This window comes from Copadichromis virginalis, linkage group LG1 (genome assembly GCF_057382275.1).
Source record: "Copadichromis virginalis isolate Kocher_CV1m ecotype Utaka linkage group LG1, C_Virginalis_male_GT1.1, whole genome shotgun sequence".
NCBI classification, from domain to species: Eukaryota; Metazoa; Chordata; class Actinopteri; order Cichliformes; family Cichlidae; genus Copadichromis; species Copadichromis virginalis.
The window spans coordinates 29,698,988-29,713,107 of NC_140618.1; the positions used below are offsets into that span (position 1 = coordinate 29,698,988).

General features: G+C 40.6%; 1 protein-coding gene across 1 annotated transcript in view; it reads left to right on the plus strand.

The window, feature by feature from the left end:
• LOC146719004 (SMAD family member 3) overlaps positions 1 to 12,089 on the plus strand; it is a 30,659-nt gene extending 18,570 nt beyond the window's left edge. Inside the window, exons 2-8 of the mRNA XM_085458570.1 lie at positions 3,962 to 4,155; positions 4,486 to 4,620; positions 5,794 to 5,919; positions 6,752 to 6,964; positions 7,164 to 7,301; positions 8,137 to 8,281; positions 9,361 to 12,089. Of these exons, the coding sequence (XP_085314696.1) occupies positions 3,962 to 4,155; positions 4,486 to 4,620; positions 5,794 to 5,919; positions 6,752 to 6,964; positions 7,164 to 7,301; positions 8,137 to 8,281; positions 9,361 to 9,484 (1,075 nt within the window). The 3' untranslated portion in view covers positions 9,485 to 12,089. The remainder of the gene's footprint in view (positions 1 to 3,961; positions 4,156 to 4,485; positions 4,621 to 5,793; positions 5,920 to 6,751; positions 6,965 to 7,163; positions 7,302 to 8,136; positions 8,282 to 9,360) is intronic.
• Positions 12,090 to 14,120: the final 2,031 nt, after the last annotated feature.

The window sequence follows — 14,120 nt, forward strand, 5'->3', positions numbered from 1 at the left end:
TTAGTATTACTCTTTTAAATCTCTTGCTTCATTTTTCTTTGAGGTGTATTTGTATGTATTTGTAAAACAGCTGGCAGCAGTAGTAGGTTCATACATTTCAGTTACTAACTAAACAGTTGTAGCTTCTGTATTAGGAAAAAAAATTCCCCAGTGCCTGAGTATGCTTGAGTAGGAGGTCAACTTAGACCAGGATGGACTTGGCACAAACTTTGATCTGCATCTGATTTCAGTTCTTGGTTGGGAGGTGTTGAGGCTCCTGTCAACAAATCGTGCATTTTTAAATGAGAGGTCTCGGGCCTAGGTGGGAGATAATTGTCCTGGTTATCCAGGCTGATTTGCCCTGTGTCTTATTGAGCAGAGGAGAGTTCAATATGAATCTCTTTCTCCGGCCTCTGTGAATGTAAGTTGTGATTACACATTTCTAGTACATATGTGCCCACTCCAGGTCAGGGATGAGTTACTACTACAGATGGAGGAGTTGGGGTATCTTAGGGTCTTGTTCACAAAAGAGGGGAGAGTGGTGCTTGAGATTGACAGAAAGATTGGAGCGATGCTGTATCAGTTTCGTTATGGTGAAGAGAAAGATGAGCATAAAAATGAACCTGTTGATTTACTGGTCAGTCTATGCCTCAACTGTGGTCACAAGCTCTTAGTAACTGAAAGAACAAGGTCGTGGATCCAAGCTTCAGAAATGGGTGTCCTTTAAAGGTGGCAGGGCTCTCCCTTAGTGACCCATTGAAGAGCTCGGTCATTCGGCTCAGCGTAAAACAGCTGCTCCTCCACATTAAAAGAACCCAGTTGAGGTGGTATGGGCCTCTGGTAGGATGCCTCCTACTGGTGGTCAGTGCTGGGAGAAAAGTTATTTAGTGGCACATGTAACAACCACAAGATCATCATCTCAACACAAATCAGCAATTGCACTGTCTATAGCAGTAGGAAAATCTATGTTACACGTCTAAATAAAACTGGTTAGTTTATACAACATTGTATCATCCAGCCTTTTAACTTCAGGGTGCTAAATCAGGATGACGTAGAGCCATAAAAAAGTGTTATTCCTACACCAAAAGCCATGCGCACTTTAAATATAGAGTAGAAGCCAGTGTTAAAAGTTATATTAAGGGTGTTTTCACAGCTATAGTTTGTTTACTCTGGTTTTAATCAGTTGATGAGTTTGTGAACTTGTAGCTTTTCCTTATGATTTGGTTTGTTTTCACACAAGAAAATTCCAAGTGGACTCCAAGCAAACCAAAATGTGTCACTACAGACCGCCTGAAAATGTTCGGCATGCTTATTGGCCAGATGTGAGCACTAGTGTTTTTTCACAAAAGACATAGAATTAAACTATGAGCTGGCATGCTAAGTTTTTCATTATGTCTCTCAGTAATGACTAAAAGCCTGCTTGACATTTTCTTCTTGTCCTGACTTTTATTACTTCACTCCTTTTTTCTTTCTGGTTTATAAACTGTTGCTTTTGTAACTGTTTATAAACCGTGTCCATGGACTCACAATGTCCATGTCACTGAGACATTGTTCAGCACATATATACTATAAATCAAATAACTTCAACTGACTATTAGTTAATGCCTGCCTATACATAGGTGATGTCACTTGTAATTACTGCAGTATAAAGTCATATACCCTTTTCCTGGTTGAAGTTATTACTGTGGCTGATATATTATTATACATTATAACTATTTTCTTATTTAAAAAAAAAACCCAAACAAAACTGAATGGAAACGGGGACAGTAAGTAGGGCACCAAATGACCAGTAGATTTTGTATGTCTGTCTGAGCCCACACAGTCCCACCCACCCAGTAGCAGACATACCAGTGACATCACATCAGCCCTCGCTCACGATTCAACACATCCACAGTGAAAAATGTCACATTCACGTGCCTACATGTGAATGTGGTTTCCTTGTAGATGCACTTTCCATGCGTTTCCTTCATGTCATCATCACTGTTGGTTAATTTACAGTGATTCACTATTTCAGCATAAGCTCTGTGTAACATTAAGTTTTTCCCAAGTTGTTTATTGAATGAGGGTGCGTGGTTAAGTTGTTTAATAGAGGTCTAACAGCAGTCTAAGTGACTTCTTGATGCGTGGCTTTATGCAGTATGGTAAAAGGAAGCAGCCACAATAAGTCATGACAATAAATGCCAACACAGGAAAACCGCAAAAGAAAAGAGGAACTGTGTTTGCAAGCAGACCCCCATAGAATCAAGATTATGCAAAATCTGGCTTAACATTACTATAGATTGCTATATAGCTTTGATAAACAGGTTCTTTCAGCTGCTCTCTTGTTCAGGGGTTGCTCCAGCACACTTGAATTGGCAGATCTTTACACCGGATGCTTTTCTGGTCACAATCCTGCCGGGGATAGATTCCTCCAAAAAGGGGATCTTTTACATGTTGGGCGTTAAACAGTGCACTGTGGAGTCACCCACTATAGATCTTGTTGACTAAATGAAAACTGGTATATTCAGAAAGCAATATTGAACAAATGGTTTTCTATTCAATTTGCATAGTAACCCAGAGATCTTTGTTTGCTGTTTAAATTGCCAGGTCTTTGTAATTTTCTATGTTTAATTCTCAACACTTTTTAAAAATAAAGTTTTAGAAGTTATTTGATCAGACATTTGCTTCGTTTCATAGCTCTCGACTTCTGCATGGGAAACAATAAAAGCTTCTGTCGTTGCTTTCCCAGTTCCAGTATGATACCAGTATCTTGGTTTTGGGTATCTGCCAATACACACCACATCACACCATACACCATTCACTTGCCCGATGTGCCGTGGTTGACCTAGATGAGGCTCAACTGAGCTTTCCGCAGTTGGGCGTGGCCTTGTTTTTATTTAGAGAGTCATATTTGTCCTTCTAAAGGGCTTTATCTTAAGCCTTTGACCCTTACTCTGTGTGAGAGAGTGAGTGGGTGGGACACAGAAAATGAGGGGACGTATGTGACTGCTGCCTCTTGCGTAAGATGTTGTGCAGGGTTTTTTAGTTTTGTTTTGGAGGTTTTTTTTGTTTGTTTGTTTTTTTCCCCTCTGTCAAGGGTTATTGTGCTCCAAGATTACAGCCTTTAACCTTATTATGACAGTCCACAATGTCAAACTGTCGCTCATTACTATCTGCCGGCCTAAATCATCATCCTGCCAGAAGCATGCCAGATGAGTGCAGATGTTATACAACACAATGAAATTCCTTTTAAACATACTGTAATGTCATTGCCGATTGTTTATTATTAGACATGACCTCATATCGCCTCTGCACTAACAGCTGGGACCCTCGTCATGGGGAAGTAGTTGCATAGCACAGTAGTGAGCACCAAATCCAGCATTTGATAACATTTAGAGGACAGAGCAGCGTACAGTGAATTTTTGCTTGAAAACCAGTTTAAAAAAAGAAGAAATATATTTTAGTTGTTCAGGACTGTCAAGGCAAAGACTGTATACCCATAATTTGGATATCATCAAGTACCAAAAATACTGTAACAATTAATCAAAAGGAGCGGTGTCACACAATTACTACTTGATGACAACAATGGATGAGAATATTTAATTTTAGGTTCATGAATTTGTTTTTATAAACAAAAGGTCACAGCAGGGGAAGGGACAGGTGGATCAAACCGTAACCAGCCTCAGAGTGGTAGTACCGACATAGCCCTTTCAGAAAAATGACATCAGAGCCAGATGCTATCAAGAAACAAATTCAGCAGTTCTTCTTTTTAGTAACTATTCTATTTTCTGTTTTCAGTTGGAGGTTTCAGATATTTTTCTGCTGGCAAGTATAAGGTCGTGCCCAGGCACACTTCCCTCTCATTTTAGTCACAACACACACTCTGACACGCAGCAGAAAACAATATAAGCCTACACAAAAAGAAAAAAAAAAAGCGGTGGATAACTGGAAAGTCAAACCAAATGTCTCAAACTTATGCTTCTTCCTCTTCGTGTATTTACAGATCTTTGGATGGCCGTCTTCAAGTTTCCCACAGAAAAGGTCTGCCCCACGTCATCTACTGCCGTCTGTGGCGCTGGCCCGACCTGCAGTCCCACCACGAGCTGCGGGCGGTGGAGCTGTGCGAGTACGCCTTCCACACGAAGAAGGATGAAGTGTGTGTCAACCCATACCACTATCAGAGAGTAGAGACACCAGGTACGACAGCTCGGACAAACAGAGTTCTTTCTTTGTTCACTGTTGTGTTGTTTGAAGAAAATAGTTACGTACATTTCCAGTGTGTTCTAATGGGTCTTGGTTAGTGGAATAGGTTTTGTTTTTTTTGTTTTTTTTTCTCCCACTGGATGTTTTTATAGGTTTATTTGTATCCACAGGGTTTGTGAAACACCTTTCCTCTTATCAGCTGATCAACGGTTTATTAATTTCTGTTCCAATAAATATTTACTTTATCCATACATGAAATCAGTCATTGCTTTATTACTATATTCTGAGAAAAATACTTTCTGTGTGTTTGTGTCTGTTATGCAGTACTCCCACCAGTGCTGGTCCCCAGACACACAGAAATCCCCACTGAGTTCCCACCTCTGGATGACTACAGCCATTCAATCCCTGAAAACACCAACTTCCCTGCTGGCATCGAGCCCCAGAGCAACTATATACCAGGTACCAGCGTGCCTCCTAGCATGACTCACACAAAGTACCTCCTTATGGTTTATGCTTTGTGAGAACTAGTTTGTAAGGTGGGCTGTTTATGCTGTACTGAAGAGTTTGGTGAAAACTGACTGTAACAGAGAAGGAGTAGTAGTAAAGTACTTAAAATATGAGGATGATGGTGCACGCTTGTGGGTTGTTTGTCACAAAAAAGGCAGAAGTACAGCTCTTGGAAGAGACCTACCTAGTTTGTGATTGCAAAGGTGTGTGTGTGTGTAATTAAACTAGTTTTACTATAATTTTCCTTTTGAATCTTGAGTTGGATGAAAAGCTTTTACAACATCGTCCCAGGACAGGACCATCAAACATAGGACGTGGGGTCAGAATTGGCCTGACAAAGACTCCAATCTGGTCCTATGGAAAGCTTGGAATATGTGAAGAAGGGCACAAACATTGGACTTCCTAACTGCATTTTCATACTTTTTACACTTTTTCATACTGTTTAGGGCCTCCCCTTCTCTTTATATGGAGAGATCGGGCAGCTGCATGACTGGCCCACATAAGGTCAAAGCGTGCTTCATGTGGGCCACAATGTACAATAAGTTTGGTGTTTCTGTTTCAAGATTAAGCTTTTAACATTATAAATAAACATACAGCCACATTTATAATGTGGCTGTATGTTTATTGTCAACCGGTAGCTGTTGAAGTGTTATTGATCCTTTTGATTTACTTTTCTTTTGGCTTTTCTGTTCAAAAGTCGAGTTCTGATGTATTGTGAGAGAATTGAGAAAATGGCCTTTTGACTATGAATTTAGGAAGGGATTTACTTAAGCTGTTTTTCAACAGGTTAACGATTATTAAATTTTAAACACTTTCACTCATTCACTCACCGACTAGAACCTTCTCACTATTTAGGAAGTTCTGTGTAGGTGATTGTACGGTCACTCTTTGCGTCGTTAATTATGTTGTACTTCAGAATAATTAAAGCACAGCAGGCCAACTGTAATAATAGTAGTAACACATACTGGATTTAATCAAATTATTAAATACAAGTACTTTTGGGCTACTCTCATTCCTCATCTCTATCTGTTATTTTTCCCTCAGTGCAGCTACAATGCTTGGTTAGTGATCAGGGGCCACCAACATTTCAGTATGAGTGAGTGTTTGTGTCTTTGCTTGTCTCAGAAACACCTCCACCAGGCTACCTCAGTGAGGATGGAGAAACCAGTGATCACCAGATGACTCATAGCATGGACACAAGCTCCCCAAATCTGTCACCTAACCCAGTTTCACCCACACACAATAACTTGGGTAAGAAATGCGTGTGTCTGTTTGTGTACTTTTCTGTTTGTCTGCCTTGATTTGCAAACAAATGTTTCAGCAGCGTATCTCCCCAGTGGGAATTCTCTGTTTGGTTTAACTCATTTCTGTAAGAGGAAACCAGATGATGAAAGAAGCCTTTGTGTTCCCCGCTCACCATGTGAACTTTTGAACAGGTCAAGACACCACGCAGCCCACACTAACATCAATAACAATATCCTAGGTTTATTCTATCAAGACGGAAAAGCGCCAGGAGGCTTGGCTGGAACGCAGTTGGTGAAATAATAAAGCAACAACAGTTTCATTTGGCAGTGCTGTCCGGTTGTGTTCTGGACTTCAAAGCAAAGGACAGAATGTTTCTCAGCTGGTAGAGGGGGACAAAAAGGAGCAAATTACTAGAAACAGTTGAATTTACTGAAGAGTAAAGTCCAACTGGGCTGCAGAATCCTTCAAGTGAGGGTTGAGTTTCCACATTTTGTCTGGTTAAAGCTTCTGGGAAACAGTGTATGGGTTTGACATTTTGTGACGCAGGCTCTCTCCGTGTTTTTGTTGGTTTTCTCTTTTTTTTTTTTCCTCTGTCTGCAGCCTCTCAGCCCTTTTCTCCATATATTTGCCTCTTCTTTGTTATCACTGCTCTTAATGTATGTTTTCTTTACCATCTGAATAATTTTCTGTCTATTAATTCTGTGATTTCTGTCTTACTATTCTACTACTTTGACTTTGAGAATACATTCAAACATTGCATTAGTTTAATTGTTCTGCACTGTATTAGCAACAGTATTGAACTCAGTTCTTTCCTTATTGGGGTCCTCCTCTGTCTCAGACCTCCAGCCAGTGACGTATTGTGAGCCGGCCTTCTGGTGCTCTATTTCTTACTATGAGCTGAATCAGCGAGTCGGGGAGACCTTCCACGCCTCGCAGCCCTCGCTGACAGTGGACGGCTTTACGGACCCGTCCAACTCAGAGAGATTCTGCCTGGGTCTTCTGTCCAATGTCAACCGCAACGCAGCTGTGGAGCTGACACGCAGACACATTGGTAGGCCTTATGACTCCATTTGGATAATATCTCCTTTGCCTTCTCAGAACACTTTTATTCACTTGATTTCTTGAAAGACTATTGGCTTATTAACAAACATGATTACGTATTGCTTTAGACCTGTTATTCAACATTGTACTTTTAATTATTGTTGTTGCTGACTTGTTTCGGCTCTCTGCCTCTCACTCTTTACCTCAAGGTCGTGGCGTAAGACTGTATTACATTGGTGGAGAAGTGTTTGCAGAATGTCTCAGTGACAGTGCAATCTTTGTCCAGAGCCCCAACTGTAATCAACGTTATGGTTGGCATCCTGCTACAGTCTGCAAGATCCCTCCAGGTATGTGTCCAGCTAACACTGGGAGCATCGAGAGACATACAGGACAGGGAAAGGGAGTAAGACAAATGAGTAGGACGGAAGACAGTGCAATAGAGAAAGACCAAAGTTTACTTTTCACAGAATTGGCAGTTCGATCCCCAAAACGTGTGTGTGTGTGTGTGTGTGTGTGTGTGTGTGTGTGTGTGTGTGTGTGTGTGTAAATGGTTGAATGTAAAGTAATTTGGGATTGAAGTGCTATATGATTCCATTCAGTTTTCCAAAGAGAGGCAGAGGCCAATATACACAAAAACAAATTGATTGATGATTCAGAAATGATTCCCTGAGGCTCAATCATCAAATGAGGCTACAACACATCGCGTACCTCATCACCAGCCAGCCTGTCAATGTCTCCTTTGGCTAAACTGTGGTCGGGTTAAAAATAAGGTGTTTTTCCTTTCCTCACTGGTCTCTTTATTTTTACCACATAATCGGTTTGGATTGTTAAAAGCTTTCCCCAAGCACATCTGTAAATGTTAACAGTTTGTTGTCTGAAACAAGATGTTTATACAATCATTGCAGCATTTAGTTGAGTCAGTGACGCATTCAAGTACACATTCCTTTAATTTGGCTGTTTTCATCCAAGTCACTGCAATCTGATTCGGTAGGACCACGAAAGATATTTCTCCACTTTTAACACAAGTCTGTGTGGAAAGCCATCAGATTAATAATGTTAGTTTGACTACTCTCATGTAAGATAAATTTAAATTGTTTGTTTTGTAGAAGCTAGAGATCAGCTTCATCTTGATTTTTTTTTTCTAGCACCTCTAATTGATCTATTGTTTGTTGTTCTCATCAGGATGTAACCTAAAGATCTTCAACAACCAGGAGTTTGCTGCACTGCTCGCACAGTCAGTAAACCAGGGCTTCGAGGCTGTGTACCAGCTCACCAGGATGTGCACCATCCGCATGAGCTTTGTGAAGGGCTGGGGAGCCGAGTACAGGTAAGCTGCAGCTCTGAGTTAATGCTAGCCACTTTCTCGTCTCCTGTTTCTGCAACAGTGTAGCAGTGCAAAATCCATACGAGGTCTGCATGTAAACGAAGACAATAGACACAAACAGACTGTGAATTACATCCCACAATCCACCCGCCCCCGCTCGCTGGCATGTGCACACACTGGTGAATCCGGTCAATGATGTCACAGAGCTCTCGTCTATAGAAACGGGCCCCAGTTGGCAAACCAGACTATTTTTAAGCAAACACACATGTGGTGTGTCAAAAAGAGATGTCAGACTTTCCCTCTTCCATTCCCTCCCCTTTTTCCACACAGTCTGACTCACTGATAGTAAGAAAGGAAGAGATGGAATTAAAGGCAAGCAGATGATTGGCTGAAAGTTGGCCGTGCTCAGGCGGTTTCCACAAGGGAGAAACCTTTGAGCTGGGAGTGACTGCTAAGCAGTCCTGTCCAGACCAAATGCTCACATGTGGAGACACTTAAACACAGGATTCAGGTTACTGGAGTAGCCAGGCCCTCCTTCTCTACCTCCACCTTCACCTCACTCTCACTGCCTGTTTCCATTGTTGGCTGTGTCTGTTTAACTCTTTAGTCCCTTGTGTCTGTTCACTTCTCTCTGCTGTGAGAAAAGCAGTAAAGGAAAAAATGTTATGGCCCCTTTTTTGTCTTTAGTGAGAAAAAAAAACTAAAGAAAAAGCTTAAGAAACTGCATCATTTTGTAGTTTTAGGGTTTTTTTTGCAGTTGCTGCAAGTCTTCCAAATGATTTCTTTATTTGAACTGTACAAATTCAAGAAGTATGTGTCATTGATTAGAACTACAAATACATATCTTAAGAGGTCAAAATCAATAGTTGCCGTTGTTGGTTTTTCAGTCAGTAGAATTTTTGCATTCTATCTTTAGTGACACAGTGTGTTAAAGTGTAACTCAAAGAAGCTGTGAAAGTTGTCTGTCTTACATCAACACTGTAATGAAAGCAGAGCAATGTGACTTTGTAAGTTTGCCCACACTCTTTAACAGCTGTGTCTGTTTACCTCACATCCCTTTGTGCCTCTTTGGTCTCTCCCAGGCGACAGACAGTGACCAGCACCCCCTGCTGGATCGAGCTGCACTTGAACGGGCCCCTGCAGTGGCTGGACAAGGTGCTCACACAAATGGGCTCCCCGAGTCTCCGCTGCTCCAGCGTCTCTTAGGGAGACCATTCACCTGCTCATTTCCTGTCAATGACTAGAAACACACAAACTGCACACGGACGAGAACGGCTACACAAGTACTGAAAGATGACGAACCCCCTCATTCAGCCACTGTTACTTTGTTCTTCCTCCCCACCAGCTGTCAGTAGCACTTTTTATTTACTTGTCTGTTTTGAAAGGGGCCGAGTGCATTAAAACAGTTAAATGTTAGAAGGATCTCTAAATTTGACGTCTGTAATTATCCTTTGTTACCTAAAGGACTGAAGTTATTGCTACATGAGCTTCTTCCTGTCTGGTCGTGTTTGTTTAAACATTAGTCTCATAGTTTTTACCTGTTTTGTACAGATGTTAAAGAAAACGGCTGATCCAAAAAAACATTTTAAAAAAAGATTTAATTTTTAACCATTACTTTTGAATTTGTAATGCATGTGTATGTGCATGTTAAATGCATTTTACATGATTTTGTTTCTGTTTTTGGGCATTTAATACTTTATGAAAATGTGACCCAGTCAGATGGCTTGAAAAAGAATTGTATAGTGGGAATAGTCAACCAACATTTATAAAAAATACAGCGTGAAGGAATGGGAATATATTTCTGTCTGGGTGAATAACAGGATGTTTTAGCTTCACAGTCAAACTTCAAACGGAAACAAAGGAAAGCAAAGCTTCAGTCAAACTTGCTGCCATTCAGGTGGTTCTTAATCAAGTGCTGATTTGAACTACTACCTGAATCACAGTTACATATCTCACATGTGGGATCATTCAGGGTGGTGCACTTTTATAAAATGTTGGTTCTCCGGTAAAGTGTTGTTGCAGCAGCTGAGGTGGTGCTTTATCAGTGAAATGTATTCTGCACTCATTTCTGGAAGCTTTGCCAATTTATATTGTAGTGTGTCACACATGCAGACTTGAAAACATCTCACATACTGTACATTTCTGCATTGTTAAAGGGGACCGGTTATGCTTATTTCTGCTTCCAGGTTTTTATTGTTGAGCTCAGTGGTCAAAATAATCCTCATTTTTGTCACTCTGATCCTGCATCCAGCAGCTCTGGTTATGCTTTGTCAGGAGCAGACTGTTACCTCCTCTACTCTCGAGGTCACCTTTCTTCTGATTGGCTGACCTTTGCAAACTGAAGGTTTGAATAGGAGGCGCTTAAGAGCTTTCTGCTTGAGATTACCTATTGTGTGCTATTACAGGATCTGAAGTAATGGCCATGTTTAATAACAGCATGCAGCACTGTAAAGGTACGTGTGTATAACAAAAATATAAAAGGTCCCCTTTGAACTGCAGATTGAACAGACTTGTTTATGTATCTGCAGAACGCTTTGAAGTGCAAGGGGAGCAAAGGGATGCCTTTGCTTTCGCTGATATTCTCAGCCATACATAATATTGGTCTTAAAATTAGCCATGCTGACTTTGTGCACTCAGGACTGTAAAAGAACAAAAAAAAAAAGAATAATATACAGAAACCAATGAAAAGAGGAGATGTATGACCTTTGAGACTTTTTAGTCTATTTTGCTATCAATTAGGTTTGTAACATGATACAGTGGAAAATAACTGCTGGCAGGTCTGGGGGGGGGGGTAGTAGCCCTTTAAATATATATATATTTTTTCTTAATAATCTGTGAGGATAAGACAGTTTAAGTACAAAGCACAGCTTTTAACAAAGGGACTTGTTGAGATAAATAAGAGGCATGTAAATACCAATAGCTTCTCAAAATTCCCTTTTTCTTTTTTTTTGTCTTTTCTTTTTAGGCCTGTACATATAGTATATACGTGTGTTTTAATAATGTGGCCATTAGCCTTTATAATGTTGATCGTTTTGGAAACAGAAGAAGAAAAAAAGATCAAAAACTGAAGAAAAACAAATGTTGGGAAAAGCGATGGCAGAAATAGAAAGACAGTCAAAGCTTTAGTCCCGTTTCCTTTCAGCCACCCACTGTGATGGAAGTGGAACCATTTCCTTCTTGTTCTCTAACACTAGACAAAGACTCAGTGGGTGAGCATGAAAAATATTTTAAATCTTTGTACTGTGCTTATTTACATTGTCCAGGCTCTTGATGTTAACAGCAGCCCAGTGGTGCTAGTCTTTAACATTTTAGGGACTGAAGAGTAAACAACAAAGGCCCGAGAGTTTACCATCAACGCTGGTAGATTTTGATCTCTTTGGAATGATGATGACTTTTAAACCTGCAAACTTTAGTGGGATGGTTTCAGAAACAGTAGCATCTACCAATCTGAGACGAGCCAGCTCTTTGTAGAGCTTCTAGTGTCCTCGAATGCAGTAGTCCTGATTCTGATGGGCTCATAGTCATTGTATTTACCCGGTAGGGATTATTTTTAAAGCAAATTTGTCATTTTTATACATTCTGCTTGTGTTTAGTTTAGTTTTGTTTGTTTTTTTTATCCCCTTTGTTTAAATCTCACCCTGTAATCGCTATTATTAGTTGTGATTTCTGCTTCTGTGCTCTGAATTGGTCTTTTTAGATGTCTTGTACAAAACCCTTTTATTTTTCTCTGCTTATGAAGAGTTGATGTGATGCTTTATATTTCTGTGTATTATTGTTGTTTCGAAAATAAAATATATATCTTGTGGTGATACGTGAGCCTATGTGCTAAGTACGAAAGAAACTGAGGCTGGGTGGAACTAATCTTACATGACAAACTGCATCTTTATTTCTTGACTGTGCATAATTATTCAAACATCGGAACAAATCAACATTATGAATCACAGTTAGCTGAGTTTTGTAGTTAAACGAGATTTGTTCGCATGAAATGTACTTAAAGCCCTTTATTAACATTTCCTTCAGTGTGGGGAATTCCTTGTCTGCGGTGGATAATTTCATACTGTCTTCAGAAGCAGACAGAGACGGTAATTACAGGCCCACAGCAGCCCTCTCTTGTTTCTTTACTTACTGCTACGTTACGAGCTAATTCAAACCATAAACATTTGTGCCGTCACAGAGGCGCGGCGCGGCTTTGAACATGAAGGCAGGCTTTGTTGTTGATGCCCTCAAGGGGAAAAGGGCCGGAACAAGCTGCTTGTCGCTGCAGAGACCTTGCTGCTGTGGTGACGAATCGTTTGTGTGGAAGGACCAAAGCTGGCTCACAAAAGTCTGCTGTATGTGCATGCATTTGAAAGGCAGTCAGCGCAGCAGTGAGGCTTCATTATTAATTGTTTCTTCGCGATTGTATAAGAGGAGACAGACAAAGAGCTGAGTGGATGTCTGTCTCCACCATAACCTTCTACCTGAGCAGGAGAGCAAAGTATGTGATACAAAATGAATTTGTGCAGACAATTAAGCCCTCTGTTAAACATCCTGTTTCACATTTATCTGAACTATACCTGAAGGCAGATAATTATAAACTAGTTTCAGGTCAAACCACATGAAAAACTTGAATGGATTAATATAGAAACTAGAGAGTGCTGCTTGTGTCTGAGCACTGATAATCACTTTTCGTCATGATCTGATTCTGGAACAAGTCATTTAAAAAGAAATGAATATGTGTGAGCGTAACTTAGAAAGCTTTTTTGTTTGTTTTTAATAGTAAATTTGCTGATTGTACAGAACATACAGTTGAATGGAAAGACATTGAAAGGACATTCAAGAGACGATATAAAAATCAAAGGTATGTACAATAGAGGCAGTATTGCAAATATAGTAAGACATGGGCATATAATATAGATATAAATAGAGCAGTTTGTGACATGTACATGGACAGTGGTGCGAATGCTTGTAGCAAAATGCCAAAAACAGTCGGCAGCATTAAAAGATTTGAATGTACTGGGTCCTTGTGTGGAACCAGCTAACACAGAGTTGTGGTAGTGTGTTATAGGAGCAAGCCATCAACACAAGATCCATGGAGGCTGGGGTTTTCCACACCAGGCAAGACCTCAGGTGCAGGCTGTGTAAAGATGCCCCTGAGACAATCCAGCACGTAACAGCAGGGTGTAAGATGCTAGCAGACAGGACATAGAATGAACATCATGACCAAGTATACTTGAACATCTGTGCAGAGTATGGCCGGGAAGGTGAAAATGTGACTACCAAGCTGGGCGAGTGGCTCCAGCAGATCCCAGGAACAACATCCGAGATCTCTGTCCAGAGGAGCGCAGTCCTAGGAATAGCAAAGATACTGCGCAGGACCCTCAAGCTCCCAGGCCACTGGTAGAGCACCTGACAGGGAAATTTACATTTTTTTAATGTGTAAAAAAATAAAGTCTTCACAGGGCTTGCTAACCAAGCACCTCAATAAAAATAAAAACCCTGAAGATCTGTCAGTCTGCTGGTGTAAACATTCAGATGTGTTACCACAGTTATCCCAGGAGTGAAGAGTGACTATCCAAACAAATTCACCCCAAGGTCAGACCATGTTCAGCGAAACTACAATACCCAAGAGCTGCATCTCAGACTCTACAGGGCTGTGTTAAAAGGTTAAAGTTAATGGAATTAAAACTACTGCTTCTTTGAGTCTCGTGGTAGCACGGTTTCAGTTTACAAAAGAGCATCTGAACAAACCACAAAGAAATGTTACCTGTAGCCACCAAGGTTGTGGTGGGACGTTAAGAGAGCTGTGCCCACAAACCTGAATGAGCGACGCTGCAAAGAAGAGCGGGCCAAAATGAGTTTA